The 16,990-nt window shown below is 51.2% G+C and overlaps 8 protein-coding genes across 8 annotated transcripts; 3 read left to right on the top strand and 5 right to left on the bottom strand.

The window, feature by feature from the left end:
- Positions 1 to 285: 285 nt before the first annotated feature.
- PFLUO_LOCUS343 (uncharacterized protein) lies at positions 286 to 818 on the top strand (the record flags this gene model as incomplete). Its single annotated transcript, XM_073780689.1, has 3 exons — positions 286 to 389; positions 455 to 545; positions 612 to 818. The coding sequence occupies 3 exons, from the start codon at positions 286 to 288 to the stop codon at positions 816 to 818; spliced, it is 402 nt and encodes a 133-aa protein (XP_073634441.1).
- A 2,047-nt stretch (positions 819 to 2,865) lies between these two features.
- On the bottom strand, positions 2,866 to 4,562 carry PFLUO_LOCUS342 (uncharacterized protein; the record flags this gene model as incomplete). Its single annotated transcript, XM_073780678.1, has 2 exons — positions 2,866 to 3,128; positions 3,185 to 4,562. The coding sequence occupies 2 exons, from the start codon at positions 4,560 to 4,562 to the stop codon at positions 2,866 to 2,868; spliced, it is 1,641 nt and encodes a 546-aa protein (XP_073634440.1).
- A 3,009-nt stretch (positions 4,563 to 7,571) lies between these two features.
- Positions 7,572 to 10,037, top strand: PFLUO_LOCUS341 (uncharacterized protein; the record flags this gene model as incomplete). Its single annotated transcript, XM_073780667.1, has 1 exon — positions 7,572 to 10,037. The coding sequence occupies one exon, from the start codon at positions 7,572 to 7,574 to the stop codon at positions 10,035 to 10,037; it is 2,466 nt and encodes an 821-aa protein (XP_073634439.1).
- Positions 10,038 to 10,896: 859 nt separating this feature from the next.
- On the bottom strand, positions 10,897 to 11,934 carry PFLUO_LOCUS340 (Ribosome bioproteinsis protein; the record flags this gene model as incomplete). The annotated part of the gene is made up of 5 exons (XM_073780655.1): positions 10,897 to 10,931; positions 10,989 to 11,170; positions 11,232 to 11,774; positions 11,851 to 11,861; positions 11,932 to 11,934. 5 exons carry the CDS (start codon positions 11,932 to 11,934, stop codon positions 10,897 to 10,899), a joined length of 774 nt encoding a protein of 257 aa, XP_073634438.1.
- A 434-nt stretch (positions 11,935 to 12,368) lies between these two features.
- PFLUO_LOCUS339 (uncharacterized protein) lies at positions 12,369 to 13,142 on the top strand (the record flags this gene model as incomplete). Its single annotated transcript, XM_073780644.1, has 1 exon — positions 12,369 to 13,142. The coding sequence occupies one exon, from the start codon at positions 12,369 to 12,371 to the stop codon at positions 13,140 to 13,142; it is 774 nt and encodes a 257-aa protein (XP_073634437.1).
- A 278-nt stretch (positions 13,143 to 13,420) lies between these two features.
- Positions 13,421 to 14,057, bottom strand: PFLUO_LOCUS338 (uncharacterized protein; the record flags this gene model as incomplete). Its single annotated transcript, XM_073780633.1, has 2 exons — positions 13,421 to 13,579; positions 13,656 to 14,057. The coding sequence occupies 2 exons, from the start codon at positions 14,055 to 14,057 to the stop codon at positions 13,421 to 13,423; spliced, it is 561 nt and encodes a 186-aa protein (XP_073634436.1).
- Positions 14,058 to 14,572: 515 nt separating this feature from the next.
- On the bottom strand, positions 14,573 to 15,107 carry PFLUO_LOCUS337 (uncharacterized protein; the record flags this gene model as incomplete). The annotated part of the gene is made up of 3 exons (XM_073780622.1): positions 14,573 to 14,637; positions 14,698 to 14,922; positions 15,017 to 15,107. The coding sequence occupies 3 exons, from the start codon at positions 15,105 to 15,107 to the stop codon at positions 14,573 to 14,575; spliced, it is 381 nt and encodes a 126-aa protein (XP_073634435.1).
- Positions 15,108 to 15,401: 294 nt separating this feature from the next.
- PFLUO_LOCUS336 (uncharacterized protein) lies at positions 15,402 to 16,887 on the bottom strand (the record flags this gene model as incomplete). The annotated part of the gene is made up of 3 exons (XM_073780611.1): positions 15,402 to 16,040; positions 16,097 to 16,597; positions 16,657 to 16,887. The coding sequence occupies 3 exons, from the start codon at positions 16,885 to 16,887 to the stop codon at positions 15,402 to 15,404; spliced, it is 1,371 nt and encodes a 456-aa protein (XP_073634434.1).
- Positions 16,888 to 16,990: the final 103 nt, after the last annotated feature.

The following is a 16,990-nucleotide window of genomic DNA, read 5'->3' as shown; positions in this document are numbered from 1 at the left end:
ATTTCTATTGCTGACCACGGGCGGCTGGTGCCTTCATGATCGGTACGTGATAATATACCTTTGTATTTTGCCATTGTGAGGGTTACTAGATAAGCCGAATAAACCGACGATAATAATGGAGACAAAAGGGACGACCCGTGATTAGGGCTACGAGCGATCTCTGGAGTAATGCCTCAGGCAGAAGCTGTAGTACGGCATCCTGGATTTACCATTAACGCAGTTTTGGTCACGACTCACATTCGCGTTTCCTTGTTTCTGCTTTCCTGCAAACGCGAGCAATCAATCATGGCGACCCCTGTTGATGCCAAGCTGCTGAAACGGACAAAGTTCCCTCCTGAGTTCAATCAGAAGGTGGACATGACCAAGGTAAACATTGAGGTGATGAAGAAGTGAGTAGTCATTTGTCGCGACTTTCTCTGCTGGGCTGCCAATTGCTGACCCTGTCCTGCGATAGATGGATTGCCAAACGGATATCCGAGATCCTTGGAAATGAAGACGACGTTGTCATCGAGCTCTGTTTCAACCTCCTCGAGGGAACGCGATTTGTAGGTCTTCTCCCTTGCACTCACGGCAAACAGACTACTAACGAACGAATCACTTGCTTGCAACAGCCCGACATCAAGTCCCTCCAAATCCAACTCACTGGGTTCCTAGACAAGGATACATCCAAATTCTGCAAAGAGCTGTGGAGTTTGTGTCTCAGTGGTCAATCCAATCCGCAGGGAGTTCCAAAAGAGCTTCTAGAAGCTAAGAAGCTTGAGCTCATACAAGAGAAGGTAATGGAAAATCGTTCTATCCAATTAGCTGTCATGATCTGATTCCAGGTATGCAGATCGAAGCCGAGAAAGCTGCCGAAGCTGCGCGACGCCAGAAAGAACAAGAGCTAGCACGGGAACGCGAAGTAGAGGATTTGAGAAGGAGAGAGCGCACAGACCGGGGAAGAGGGGGAAGGGGCGGTGGTCGTGGTGGCCGAGACTACGACAGGCAAGGCCCTCGAGACTCCCGACCCTCGCCTCCCAGGTATCGGAGCCGTGACAGATACCGTGAACCTCCGCCCCGGCGGGACTTCGATTCTTATGTCCCATCCAGCTCTCGCAGAGGTCGCCGACCCTCCCAATCCCCTGCCCACTCACGCTCTCCTTCGCGGTCCCTCTCTCGGTCGCCTCCGCCCCGTGGACAAGGCCGTGGAGGTCGGAATAGACCTCCTGACCGCCGTCGCCGTTCCTACAGCAGATCAATGTCCCCCAATCGACGGGATCGTAGAGAGCCAAGGAGACGCAGTCCGGATTACGGTGATCGAGCTAGATCCAATTCCCGCAGTGATTCATCACGCTCACGTACTCCCAGGAGAGACCGAAACAGACGGCGGTCTGTCTCCCGTAGCGTGACCTCATCCCCTCAGAATGACCGGCGCAGGAGACGCTCCTCTCGTGGAAGATCACCATCTCGGTCACCCTCGCGTTTGCGAGGAACGGATCTCCGAGACAAGGAAGGAAAGCGGCGGCGTTCATTGGAGCGATATCACCCTGGCGGGAAGATGCGACGTGACAGCTCTGTATCCGTTCCTGATGACAAAAGACGCAAGACGGCTGATGAAGACGAGGACTCCGCAAGACGGTCATCACACCCACCAAAACACGAAGATGAGGAGATTATGGAGGACAAATGAGGTGGATCACCGACAATCCGAGAACACCTAAGTTTTCCGATGTGTGGAGGGCTCAATTTTGGCTCATGTTGGTTAGTGGCCATTTGTTTCTGCTCCGACCTAGCCTTTGCATGGCCATGCGTCATGCCAACAAGTTGGTGATTCCAGAGATCCCAAAAGCATGTACCGGCCCGATCTCTTCGCCTGAACTATGCCAAAAAGCTACATCATGAGCCGTTGATAGCTGTGCAGCGCCCTGACGGAGAAAAGGTAGGTGAATATTCTAGGACGGACTTGCTATAGCCACTGGCTATGACAGAAAGCAGCCCTGGGACACGTATAGCCGCGCGATTCATGAAGGTCAAATCTATTAACAATATTATCACCTTAATTTCGATGTTGTTATATGCTCTTGTGTTTTTTAGCCTCATGTTTATGGCGTCAGTTAGACGAATAGAGTACAAATGATAGGAATCTATTCAGTCAATTCGATGATTAGAAAAGGAACTTTCCGGATAATAAAGATTCAAAAGGAATGTACTCCATTGGAAGGAGAAAACAGGTGCCAAATCTTCCAGAGAGAGTACAGCAAGGTGCCTTCCAACAGACTAGTAACTACCACTCGAACCACCACTGGTTATTTCCATCCAAAAGGCCGATCCAGAGACAGAGTCTATGGTCGGGCACGATCTCCCGGAGTAAACCAGCATTAGGATTAGAGATATCTACGGGCAGAAAAAGGCAGGGAAGCAGATTGGATATCGGCAGTGCCATTTTCCATGGGTAGAAGGCCATCTTCTCATGAGTAAAAGAAAGAATTTAAATGAAAAGAAAAAAATCACATTGAGGCGGAAATCCGTGGAAAAATTTGTCAATCGGCCGCGATCTAATCGCACCCGCAGACGGTGGTGGTCGACGTGACGGTGATGGTAACCGGAGGCGTAGTGGTCTCACAAGGAGTGGTAGTAGTCGGAGGCGGAGGAGGCGGAGGTGTATTGGTCTCACAGGGAGTAGTAGTAGTTGTCGTAGGCGGAGGTGGGGGAGGCGTACTGGTCTCACAAGGAGTAGTAGTAGTTGTCGTAGGCGGAGGTGGAGGAGGCGTACTGGTCTCGCAAGGAGTGGTGGTAGTTGTCGTAGGAGGAGGTGGGGGAGGCGTACTGGTCTCGCAGGGAGTAGTAGTAGTTGTCGTAGGCGGAGGTGGGGGAGGCGTACTGGTCTCACAAGGAGTAGTAGTAGTTGTCGTAGGCGGAGGTGGAGGAGGCGTACTGGTCTCGCAAGGAGTGGTGGTAGTTGTCGTAGGAGGAGGTGGGGGAGGCGTACTGGTCTCGCAGGGAGTAGTAGTTGTCGTAGGCGGAGGTGGAGGAGGCGTACTGGTCTCGCAAGGAGTGGTGGTAGTTGTCGTAGGAGGAGGTGGGGGAGGCGTACTGGTCTCGCAGGGAGTAGTAGTTGTCGTAGGCGGAGGTGGGGGAGGCGTACTGGTCTCACAGGGAGTGGTGGTAGTCGTAGGCGGAGGTGGAGGAGGCGTACTGGTCTCACAAGGAGTAGTAGTAGTAGTCGTCGTCGTCGTATGCGGATGCGGGTGCGGGTGGGGATGGGGATGCGGATGCGGATGGCCAGAAGGAGCACCAGGCATGCTGCAGCCGGTGAGCCACTCGATAATGATAATCTCAATGGTGATATCGATCTCAATACCAGCGCAACCACCAAGGAAGGCAGCCAGCTCAGCGCGAGTGTCGAGCGACAGGACAGTAATGCTCTCGCCCGCAGCGCAGAGACCTAGAGCACCACGGAGACCAACACTGAGAGTGGAAGTGAGAGTCTCGGACAAGAAGCCAGTAATATCACCGAGCAGGCCGCTGACAAGGTTGACGGAAACCTCAGCCGAAGCAGCGAAGGACAGCCAGAAGAAAATGACGGACTTCAGCTCAGAACCCAGTGAGCAGCTGGAGTCAGACAGCCACGCAGCCAGGGCAACGCGAATATCAAGGTCGATATCGACAGCCAGACTACCGCGAGCACAGCCTTCCAGGGCAGTCCGGACATCGACATCAATATCGACAGAAATGTCGGCCTCCAGGAAAGCCTCGAGGAAGGCCACGCCACTGGCACCCAAGACACCACTCTCCTCTACGTAAACAGTAACGGAGGAACCGCAGGAAACACATTTCAGAGCAGTGCCAGGTAGAGAGCCGATACGACCGCAGTCACCAGCCACCCGGCTCTCCACCCAGGCGAGAACAGTGATTCGCAGTGAGGAGTCAAGTCCACAGTCCGAGCGAGACACCCAAGCCAGCAAAGCGGCCTTGATCTCAGCAGAGAGACTGGTGACAACACCACCGGCAGCACAAACCCGAAGACCAGCAAGGATGTTGACATCAACGTCAAGGGAAGCAGAGATGAAAGCATCAAGAGCAGCCTGAGCCGAGACACTAATGACTAGTTCAGACTCGAGGCCGGTAGAAGAGAAAATACCGTCAATAGTAACGTAAAGCTGCTCTTGCGCGGCGATCTCTGCACACGTCGGGATATAGATAGACAGAGCGGCCACGACTTGGGCCGACAGAGTCAGAGAGTCAGAGCCGCACCAGGACAGAAGGGGTTCCCTGAGAGACTTGTCGAGTTTGTCGGCCTGGGAGCCCGACAGCCATGACTTCAATTCACTGCGAGCGTCGGAGTGGACATCGCCAGCATTGCATCCCAAGGCACCCCCTTCCAAAGCTGCCGCACCCTGGGCGCTGAGGCCGGAGAAGAGCGACGTCGAGCGCTCCTCACCGCCGCCAAGGACATTGGTAAGGATGGCGCCGAGATCGAGTCCGGCCGAAGCGATAAGGCCGCGGCGATCAAAGGATACATCTGTTGGCAAGGCGAGGGCCGAGACCGCCAGGCCGGCGAGGAGGACAATGTTCGAACGCATTGTGCTCAGAGTCGAGGACGAATAGTCGACAACAAGGTATAGCGAGGGAACTGGGCTGAAATCTCCGCCTAGTATATGAAATGGTCCTGATGATAAAAAAAAGAGGGATAAAACGAGAGACTTGAACAGGAAACCGACGGGTTTTAAGCCGTCAAAAAAAAAATAACGATAGACGAGGAAGAGGTGTGAAAATTGGCAAAAACAAGGATCATTGCTGAGCAAACAAATGGCATCGGAGTTATTGCTCGATCTTTATATAGCATCCCTGCATGCCCTAATGCACCGGGCTTTGAGCCGGACGCTATGCATCAGAGCTCGACGAAATGGTAACCCGGGTCACAGACCGCAGTCCACAATTCGAGCCATCTGCCCTTCTAGCCTCGCATCAGGAATACAGGCAATCTCCCATGCACGGTGGAGCACCCATCTTCCAGTGAAAAGCCACCAGCAGACTCATAGCATGGGTGGGAACATCCGAGACCTGAGACAGACCTTCTTGGGAGGTCATAACGACCTATTTTGGAGAAGCTCGAGTCAGATATCGCTGAACGTCATGTCACCATAAATCCTGATTTCGACTGCTCCATACCGACCATTTCCACAATATTGAAGCATCTGGACTTGGCCCTGACGGATGTTGGACCATGGTTCGCTGACTACTAGAAGTGATAGACTGTCCAGGCCATCAGGGACGGCGTTGCGCTTCTCCCTTGCTTAAAATTAGCGCGTGTGCGATCGTCGCGAGATCCACTCATCGCCGTTTAAATTATTCCATCGGCTAAACGAGCTTGCCAGATGAATCGAACGCTCCCAAGTGACAGGTAATAATTTCCCGCCCAGGGGTATGTTCCGTTCCGGATGGCCAGTTTGAAACCCAGCCAATTCCTACCCGCAGCCTTGGAGACATTGTCGAATAGTTCAGGCACCCATACTTGTACGCATTTGGGTAAAGATGGACTAGTCACGCCCTGTTTTCATGGGGTTCAGTCATATCAGCTTATAGCCAATAGTGTGCGCCTTTTATAAAGGCCCAGACCTGAGAGGCGATCTTATCACACCGGGCTTTTGGAGACTCTGTTACTTGTATCGGTAACCTTCAGTCTGAGAATGATTGAGCAAGATTCATCAATAATGTCTTACGGTACAACCGTGTTCCGTTACTGGTAGAATCTCATATGGCCATGGGCACATCGTGAGTTGGACACGTCCGTGGTGGAAATGAGCGAGCGGAGACAGCAGATCGGCAAGCTGGATTGCAGGAAATGCGACGGAATCTAGACCATCCTGAAGCGAAGGGTACCTGCAATGCACGGCAGCCACCGTTGACATCGCAACGATGGTGAGGTGTCTCGCAGAAAAAATAATTCCCCCTTCGACGACGACCGGTTTCGCCAACTCGTGCGGAGCTCCATGCCCTCGGTGTACATCACCTGCCCTACCGGCATAGTTATTTCTGTACAAGCGACGCTAACAACTGTTGTGTGCGCACTAAACACGGGAGCGAATGATTGTGCCACACGCCAGCCGTCTCGGCGTAGTTTGGTTAAACGGAATACGGAGTAGTGCTACTCGGAGCAGAGATGCTAACCTTACTGGGTCTTAATGTGTCTCAGCCTTTAAGCTTCTTCGCAGCCAGCTCCACAAAGTATATACATCCTGTTGTATCACTTCTACCGAAGACGGCAAAAGTCGCCAAAATCGAGCGTCCCGGTCAAGCACTGATGTTTATGTCTCACTCGCAAGCGATGTGGATCTCGAGTCATTCGAGGCTTCATGGAACGCCGCGATCGCGAGCGCTGCGGTGTATAGCAGCGACACATCACGACACACCAAGTGTGAGACAAATGATGTGGCGCTGCATGAACCTGTTCAATTCTTTGGTCAATAAGATTCCTTCATCGTCAAAGCTTGCCTGATAAAAGCGGTGGCGAATTAGGGACCAGTCCGATTTCGAATGCCCGCAGATGGCACAGCTGCGGGTTGTGGCTTCGGGTGCTCATTTTACCTAATTGCTGCCATCCGGTTTATGCGGCGAGGCTTGTGTCGTTATGCGACGTGTAGCTCTCCAATCGGTTGTCGCTCCCGACGCCATTCTCGAGTCCGCCCCTCTAGGCTTGCAGGAAGCAAGCCTTGTTCTGGGCGGTGGCTAGCTCGCTTAGTAGTTCGTCCATACTCCCTGTCACCCACGCTAGCTGGGGCTTTCGGACTGATCACAATTTTCTTTGCATAAGGAGAATGGACAGGTTCATAAATTATTTGTTCGGTGTTTTCAGGCAATGGCGGTGACGGTTTTGCAGCGTGTGGGTTAGGCATCACTCCGCGGATATATATCCAGAATACGCTAGAGGCATTTTTCCACTAGCAATGCCACAACATCAACATCATCATATTGGTTCATGAAACTATCCAATAATGGCTCGTGGTAGGAGACACAAGCACATCACTGATCTTCTGAGTGAACAAAATAGCCAGTCCTTCATTTTTGACTATTCATAATGGGCCTCATTACCAACTCTTTCCTAATCATTTTACATACCAGAGAAATCGGGGTTTGAGCATCGATGACTGTTAAAATTGAATAGTACTTCTTTTCCTAATCGAAGAAGTTAATTTCCTCGAGTGTTACGACACTGATTTTGAATTTATTTTACGATTGAAAAGAAGATCCATTCATGCTTTGGCTCGATAGCAAATCTACCCGCACAGCCTCTAGAATCGACACATGTTTAACAGTAGAAACAGACCAAGGCTACAAGCAACCTTTAGCATAGTGATAGCCCATTTCCAGCTTCCCCCCAGCTCAGCCAGTCGCGTTGATCATCGCATCCCGGCATGTTTGTTGTGGTCGTCGCCATAGCAACTATACCACACGTGACCTGTACCGCGCCTGGCAATCGCGACTGAACTTCAGGATGGGCACTTTCTCCTGGAGAACACAACAAACAGTCGACACCATCGGGTCTGGGCCCATCTACATTGCTGCGGCAATTCAATGTAGATAATACAGCAATGGCCTCCCCGAATTCCCTCTCATCCGCCTACAACAGTGGCCTCTACCGACCCATGTCCCGATCCACGGTTTCACGATCGGGTTCCAGCCGGGCCTCACCAGCACTCCCGCACCCATCAACAGAGGACCACCACATCTCTAGGAGGTATTCTGCAGGAGACAGTTCCGATGATGAGGTTCCGGAACCTAAATTCAGCGCGTCAGTGAAAGCGCTTTTGGATGAAGATGGCTTGGGTTCATCCCCACATCTTTCCCGACAACAAGCCAACGACCGTTTTGCGGCAGCTTCGAGACAACGAAGCCAGTCGCCGCGCACGACCTCTCCCCATGATGGATCTACGGGCAGCCCGGCACCACGAGTCGTCCGCATTGGAGCAATCTCTTCCGCCTCAAGATTCTCTCGAGAAGGCTCTCCACTGTCCAACAGCCAGACTGCGGAACCAGAAGCTCATAACCGCCCCAATGATTTTATTACTCCTGCACCACGGCCACGAAGTGTTCGAGTTAATGCATCCCGCAGCAACACACGGTCGCCTGCCTCAGTATCGCCATCTCTCAAGCGGTCCTCGGAACGCAACTCGGAGATTGAGCACGGCAGTGGAGAGCGATCCGACAGCGATCGAAAATCACATTATGAAGACGATCATCTGTCACGAGTTAACCCATCTTCAGTCCTGCGTGGCCGGAATGGAGATGACTTGGCACCGCAGAGCTCTCTGCGGGTGAAGAGGGTTGGCAGACTCACGGGCACTTTTCTGAACGGTCCTGCCCGACGGGGCGTGCTGCGGAGACAGAGTGAGGAGAACAACGACGATGACCCTCATCCTTACTTCTCCAACGATGGCGCGAGAGAGAAACCCGAAACAAATGATGAATATCAACCTCGCAGCTCAGGGAAGCCATCGTCCCCCAAAGTCTCATGGGCTGATCCTAGCCCACTTTATGAGAGCGGAACCCACCGCTCGCAACATCCTGTTGCTTCGGGCGATGGTCCCTTCTCCAGGTCCTCGTCGCCCAAATCATATGGGTCAAAGTCAACACCTGCATCGTCGGAAATGTCTTCCAAATCCTCAAGCATCAAGGAGCAGCCAGCTTACAAGGTTCCATCTTTGCCAGTGCTTCCATCAGCCAGAGACCAGGAGAATGAACCGCCACCAACATTCAAGCGAACGAAGCCTCAGGGCTTGAGCCTGCTGGATAAGCCAGAAAAATACTCCGTCATCTATGAAACGGACAAGAAGGATGCGGCCGAAGCCCCGGCTGCTAAATCCCCTCGCAAGATACTCGCCACGCGGAGCAACAACACACCTCACAGACCTGCTCCAGCACCACCCCCAAAGATGTCTGTGCTCGAAACCGCCACGGCGACTGGCGGTGCCTCGACATCCCAGTCTCGAAAAAAGCGAACACAGGTTTCCATCAACCATAAACACTTCACTCGCTTGGATTGCATCGGCCGCGGTGGCAGTTCTCGTGTGTATCGAGTAATGGCCGAAAACTACAAGATCTTTGCGCTCAAGCGAGTTAACTTGGAAGACGTCGATCCCCTCACCTTGACTGGGTACAAGGGTGAGATTGATCTGTTGAAGAAGCTGGAGAATGTTGATCGCGTTGTACGCCTGTTTGACTGGGAGCTCAATTCGGATAAACACGCTCTCAGCGTCCTTATGGAGATTGGGGAGTCCGATTTGGAGAAGATTCTCACCTATCGATTGAATGCTGAGGATGCCGTCTTTGACATCAACTTCACTCGCTACTACTGGAAGGAGATGCTCGAGTGTGTCCAGGCCGTCCACAACTACAACATTGTTCACTCCGACTTGAAGCCAGCCAACTTCCTCATGGTTCAAGGCCGGCTGAAGCTGATCGATTTTGGGATTGCAAACGCGATCCAAGACCACACGGTCAATGTTCACCGCGAACAGCAAGTCGGCACACCCAACTACATGTCGCCAGAAGCCCTGGTCGACTCCAACGCGTCACTTGGGCTTCCGGCTAGTGTTGGCAAAGTGATGAAACTTGGCAAGCCTAGCGATGTCTGGAGTTTAGGTTGCATCCTGTACAAGATGGTGTACGGTCAGCCCCCATTTGCCAAGATTGCCAAATACTATGAGCGGATCATGGCGATCCCCAACCCCCGGGTACAAATCGACTTCCCAGCGTTCGGGGTTGGCGGGGCCCCCGTGCCTCCTGGTTTGGTTCGAACCTTGAAGCGATGCCTGCAGCGCGACCAGACCCTGCGGCCAACCATCGAAGAGATGCTCGGCCAGCGCGACCCGTTCTTGTCCCCTGATGCACAACTCGAAGGAGCTGTGCCCGTCACCCAGGATATGCTCGGCCGCATCTTGGTCAACGTGGTTAAGCATTGCAGGGCCCGTGGTGTGCCCACAGAAGAAGAGCTCGCGGCATGGCCCGCCGGTTTTTTCGCGAAAATCAAAGCAGCATTAGAGGAAGAGAGTGCTTGATACCCTCTCCTCTGTTGGATTGTCTTGGCGACCCTGCCCTTTCTTTTTTGTTTACTTTGTTGAAACGATTCAATGACCGGTGTTGTCTGGATTTATCTTTTTGGACCAATTGGTGGTTTCCTGTGGAGTTTTCTGACCGCCGATTTTGTCCTTACTTAGCCTCTCCCTTTTCTTTTCCGTCATCCTCCTGGGTGTTTAATATGCCCCAACTCTTCTAATTGGGACTTCTTTCTGCTCAACTGCGGTTCAGCACAGCATGTGGATGCTTTCTCTTTTTGTATATGTCTTCATTGGTTTCTTTAGCTGATTGCATTGGGTACGATTTTCAAGCACCGGGGTTCTTGGAGTTTTCAGTCTTCCTTGCATACGGTTCATCAGCCTAATTGACCACTTGCCTATTCAAATGTGTCCTTTGTTCTTATTTTGTTTTGCTGCCGTATAACGACGGATCTGCTGAGAATTTGGCGTAGTCTTCATGAGACTTTGCACTTTATCTTGTTGAGTGTACCCAGCGTCCGAGTCTACACACCACCATCGAGTAACCAAGTAGAAGGAGTGTTTTGTTCATGCAATGATTTTTATATGCTTAGGTAGATAATCTAGATGTACCCATTTCAAGAAAAGAGATCTGTAGAATACTTTTCGTCAAAAGAGCCAGTGTGTTTTGATGATACGCCGTGAACACCATCCAAAAGAGCATGATCTGAACAGAGCAGACAAGAGAACAAAAGAGAGAATGTCTGAGACATGATGGTATCGAGAGAAGACGGATTGCCGAGAACGGTGACTGATCTAGACAAGAAGAACCCTGTTGACTTCCTGTTAGACTAACCACAGTGTTCGAAGGGAATTGGATGACTTACGCATTGACACAGCCGTCATTTTCAGGGGTGTCTAAATTCAAGAAGTCAGTTTTTCTGAAACCGAACACAGTCTCTTTGAGAGGCTTACTGGTCACTTGAGCCCATTTACCCCAGACGACCTTGCCATTGGTAGTGACAAGACCCAACTCGGAAACGTTGACCTCAATGATAGTACCCTTGGTCAGAACACCCAGCTGGGTATACAGCGGATTCTGAGGGTTCTTCTTAACCGACAGAATAGGCAACTGCACGGTAACAGCCATCTCAGGGCTAGAGGGGCGAACTATCAGTACGATGCACAAGTTCCAAGTGACCTGGACACCAAACTTACTGTGTGACGTTGGCCTTCTTGTACCGCAGACCCATGGGCCGAATAAAGCGCTCGTACTTGACAGGCCGACGGGTGAAGTCGCCTCCAACGAAAGTAGGCTTGGTGATCATTCGCTTCCACGACTTTTTGTGTGTTTTCTTGCCCGTGTTGACAACCTTAAACATTTCCTCCTCGCTGATACCCTTAACCTTGGGCAGCGGAACGGCGAATTTAGCAGCTTTCTCAGCACGCTTATCCTTGATAGCGCTGGAGAGCGCCTTGGCGTTGGTCGCCTGCGATCGGTCGAGCAGGTACTGGGGCAGAGGGGTCTTGGAGGGCTCGTCGGGGGCGGCAGACTTGACATTCTTCTCTTCCTGCGCCCTGATGCGCTTCTTCATCTGGATCTTCTCCGCATGGCGCTTCTGCTGGTACAGCTTGGCCCTCAGACCACGCAGATTCTGTGCATCTTTCGACTGCTGGTGCGACTCACGCGCTTGCTTCTTGCGCAACCGTTCGTCGTGATCCAGCCGCTTGCCGTGCTGCTTCTGCCAGCGTTCGATATACCTGGTGAGAATGAGTTAGTTGAGTTGGTCTTGGGGAACAGTGGTGATTGTGGCGGTGGGCGGGGCGGAAGACGAACTCGTTCTGAGGCTATAGATGGAACAACTGTTAGCATATGCAGATCTCAAGACTTGCGTCAATAATATTCCGAAAGACCTACCATGTTGAACGTGCAGTGATCAAGCTGTGGGGGTTGAAGAAGAGGGTCTGGCTGGATCAGAAAAAAGTTGAGAGGCGGCAAAGATAGCAGGTCACCTGACCGGTCTTATCAACAGCGCACGGAAATACTGGTAAAAACAGGCATTGGCGGTCAGCCAGACTGGAAAATAAGCATGCGTATATATAGTTGGTGTCGAGTTGAAAATGATTCCAATTATTGCTTTTCCCCTGAGTATTGAGTACAATACTTCAGTATCTCCGAGTAGAAATCATGGAAGTAGTATTAACCACGTGACTCTACGGGCGGCGGTGCGGCCACAAGCGCAGCCACTGAATTTCTCGCGCGCGAATCGAGACGGACAAACATCTCCTCCACGTATTGTCCACCACCTCGACCCCGATCCACTTAGGGAGAGCCAGTGGAAGGATACAGTCACAATGTTTTCTCGCTCTGTTCTGCGGAGGTTCGCCTCGGACTTGCGAATGTCCGCTCCGTCTACGATCTCAGGCGCAGCTCCCCATCCGCAACGAGCCTGCTTGCACCAAACTGCCTCGCTGAAGGCCTCGCAAGAGCAGGCTAGCTCTCAATTGTCATCGTCAAAACCTGAATCCCCTCTCAGTGCAACTCCACGAGCACAAACCTCCCAACCTACGACCAACCAACGAACTCCTCCCAATAACTTCATCCCTCAAAATCGCTCTCATACTCCAGACGAGAAGCGTCCCGTTGCCCCCGAATTCAAAGAACCTCTCAAAGTGACCCGTTCCCTCATGGAGCGGCTCCCTCACCTCGTGGGGCAGGCGCCACACTACGTCGTCGCCAAGCTCCACGACAAGCCATACCTCCTCACGCCCGGCGACCACGTTCGTCTACCGTTCCTTATGCCAAAAGTTCAGTCAGGTGATATTCTGCGGTTCAACCGCGCTTCTGCGCTCGGGTCACGCGACTTTACGCTGAAGGGCAACCCACATATTGACGAGCGACTGTTTGAGTGTCGCGTTCGCGTGACGGGCACGGATGCGGAGCCTTTGCGGATCAAGGAAAAGACCAAGCGGAGACAACGACATGTTCAGCAGATCCGCAGCAAAGAAAGGTATACGGTGATGAGAGTGATGGAGGTGCGGGTCAAGACACCTGAAGAGTTGCTGCAGGAGGGAGCGGTTATTGTGGAGGAAGGTGAGGATTCTCCGGCCATCGAGGCTAAGGCATGATGCGATGCACTCCTGCTCAATTTCCTCACGTGCTGCAAACATTGCATTACAACATCTTCATTTGGTGGTTATTCGCACCCGACCCCTCTCATTTGTTCCGAATCTCATGGTCGTTGGCCTCTTGTCCGCTCCCGCATATCCTGTACAGATAGATGGATTAGCTGTTTCTGTGCACTGTATTCTATATTGACTATTCCGAATCCCTCAGCGAAATTCAGTTCTTGACAAAAATGGTCCCAATCCTGTGATATAGGGACGTCTTTCGACGGTGTCAACGCCTACAACTTCACTTTACTATTAAAATGCTCAGACTTCCGGCTCAGAGCCCTGTATAGGGCTTTCTCCAGTTCAATCAACAGACCAGTGACGGCAGCATCTCCCGGTGGCATGAGCTGTGTGAACAAAACGGCCGCGATGCCTGTCTTCTGGTCGATCCACTGTAAGAGAAAACATGGTTAGATATATTCCTTAGTGGTGAGGAAGAAGAACTCCTCGGCATAGAATTTGTCTTACCCAATGTAAATTTGGCAACCCGCTCCAGTTGACCGTACCGCTTCGTCTGCGATCAGGAATATCCTTCGATGTTATTGTGCCGGCCAAACAATGATCGGCTTGTTCAATGTCATCCACGCCCTTAATCCCTAGTACTCGCCGCATCTGGCCTCCAAGATGCTTTGGCATTGCTGCCCGAGATCCGCCGCTCAATTGTGGTTTAAACAATATATTCACACTAGCCCCGGTCAACAATGGCTGGCCGCCTTTGAGAAGCGCGGCCAACAATTTGGTGAAGTCCATTGGCGTGCTCCAGAGACCAATACCCCCCAAGTCGTCTTGCAATGGCTGACCTAGAATAATAGGGCACGGCTTGACCGATTTCGCACCCTGGCCGACACTGACTCGATACCCCATTCCCATTTGTGGAGGTAGGGTGTCAGGGTGCAATTCTGGATGAAAGGTTGTTGATGTCGCTCCAAGTTTAGACCAAATGTTGACACGCATATACTCTTCGAGTGTAGAGTTGGTCACACACTCGATCTGTATACATTAGAGGCTCGGCTCTGATTTAGAGACAAGAATGGAAAGACTTACCAGCCGACCGGCCCAATCTAGTCCAGCTCCGTATAGCCATGAGGTGCCAGGCTGAAAAACCAGCGGGTGGGTATATCCAGCCTAATATTCAGACCATGAAAATTAGCCTTTTGGCCAGATACAAGCAAAGCCAGCATGAAAAGATTTTGCCTACCATGCTGCCAGAAAAAGTGTGTGCTGTCCTCCCTTGGGACTTGGACCACCTTTTTAGCAATGGTGAAGAGCTGTCATACACAAAGCCCGCAGAGTGACACAACAAATCTCTGAGTTAACTCACTCTCAAATTAGTCCATGATCTGGCGATTCCACAGAAGGACGTTCTATGTCCTGGAAGATACAGTTTACCTAATAGCAATCTTGCCTTGAACGGGCACAAATTTAGGCTGAGCCGATTCCAGTGAAGAGTCTGGACACCCCAAGATAACGGTCAGAATGAGAACGTAAATTCGGCTTTGGGATAGCATACCGTACTTCATATCTTCTAGAATTTGGATATCTCTGAGCTCTGGGACTTTCTCGCGGATATCATCATCTAATGATATAATTCTTCGTTCCACTAGCTGCATCACAGCCACCGCTGTGACCATCTTCGTCATTGAGGCAATCCAGTATAGATAGTCTATTCCCAAAGGCTTTGCACTAAGGGGATCAGAATCCGCCTTTCCAGCGGCCCGCTTGTAGATGACATTTCCTGTTATGTTGTTAGCGATGCACTAGACACACACGAATCAAGTAATAGTATGAGGAGAGCTGGAGTGTCATGAAAAGAACACAAAAAAACGTACCTGACTTATCGATCGCAATGAACACTGCGCCATGCAATGACCCCGCCAAGGGATCTGTGAATTGATCAAGAATCCGATCAAGATCCTCCATAATGTTCACAGAGCGCTTTTGATGGCAGAGGCAGGACCTTTATCTAGCTGTAATAATATTTTTTGGGAAAGAAGACTTCCATGTGTCGAGCTTGATCTGTATGTGAAGTTCAATTAAGCGATCGAAATAACCGAGGTAAAGTAAGTAGCTTTTGGAGTTTGGATAGTGCCACCGAGGTTGATCGTCATTTGACAGACTCGATGTGACATTATACGTGTAGAGCTTCATTTTTACAAACAGTAGACATGAAACAATTAGAACACTGAGATTTTAGGGTCTAGATATTTTCAAGCTCTACTGAGTATTCAGCTTCTCGACGGCTGCCTGGATAGCCGCAATCGCTTCCTCCAACAATGGCAGAGAGACCTCTTCTCCCGCTGCCGCCGACTTCAGCAAAGCATAACCTTTGCTATATTTCTCCTCCTCGGACGAGAAATACAGATAACTCGTCGCCATTCTTAGACGGAGGTTGCCCCCACTCACACCTTGTCGCTCATCCTTCTCACCAAATGCAGATCCAGGCAAAGCTGCGAGTCCACATTCTTCAATCAGCCATTTCGACAAGTCCTGACTGGTAACAACACCAATCTTTTGTAGCTGCGATGCATACGGCTGAAAAGATGGATACAGGTAGAAAGATCCTTTAGGCTCAGCGACTGCAATCCCACAGTTCTGCAAGGCATGATAGAATCGCGTTGTACACATTCGGTGCAGACAATTCACTGCCTCGCGATACGTATCCATGGCAGATCCAATGGGTTCAGACGTCGCACGGCTACTCGAAAAAGCTTTGATAGATGCGATTTGCGAGGGCGCCGATGCGGCAGACCAGCATTCCGAAGCGTATGCAAGGGTAGATTGCCGGATTGCCTTGCCAACTGGGGAGCTGGGAAAGATTGCATAGCCAACTCTCCAGCCACCGGCAGAATATGTCTATCAGACATTAATACCTTTATGACCAAAATTCACAAGGGGATACATAGACATACCTTGGAGAGACCCCCCGTCATGATCACCGTGCCATCTTCGCCAAATGCGGATTCGAAGGCGCTGATTTGCACATCCTCAGCGTTGAAGCAGATGTCGGAGTAAATTTCATCACTGATCAGGGTAATTGATCGCCCGCGACAGAATTTCACAATTAGGGAGACCTGTTCTTTGCTAAACACCTGTCCTGTTGGATTGGAGGGACTGTTGATCAACATGATACGCGGGCGCGCGCCAGCATCGACCGCAGAAGTGTAGGCATTGTCGAGGGCCTTCTCCGTCAAATTGTGACGACCATGCTCATCAGTCTCGATCCAGAACAACAGCTTTCCTGCATGCGCAATTTGGGGCTCATAGCTGACCCATGATGGGCGAGGAAGAAGTACATCCCCGTCCAAGATGTCGAAGAGAGCAAAGAGAAGAGGCTTGGATCCCGGAGCGACAACCACTTGATCCGCGTGAATTGGAATGTTCAGACGACCTGACTGATATGCAGCGATTCTCTGTGATTTGCTCTCAGTCCTTGAAGCCTGACGATTCCATGCAATAATGATGGACCAACCTCTCGGAGCTCTCCGAGCCCGGCTACCGGCAAATAAGAAGTCGAATTACATGCCTCACGGTGACATTGTAAAACTTCTTCCTGGATTGGAAACGTCGCTTCACCAAAACCTAAGTGAATTACCTTCTTTCCTGTCGCACGAACGCGATGAACAAGTTCATTGATCTCCAACGTAGGTGATAGGTGAAGTTTAGCCGCCGATGCGGTAATCACTGGCTGAGAGGCGTCCATGCTGGCCTATAACTGCGATAATCCTCATACCGGAGACTGGTCAGCCGAACCTCGTCCTTATCAATGTTTGCAATCCGTTTTACAGAGATACCACAATCTCAAT

The sequence above is a fragment of the Penicillium psychrofluorescens genome (genome assembly GCF_964197705.1).
Source record: "Penicillium psychrofluorescens genome assembly, chromosome: 1".
NCBI classification, from domain to species: domain Eukaryota; kingdom Fungi; phylum Ascomycota; class Eurotiomycetes; order Eurotiales; family Aspergillaceae; genus Penicillium; species Penicillium psychrofluorescens.
Note: the sequence above shows the minus strand (reverse complement) of the source record. Positions and strands in the feature narration are given on the sequence as shown.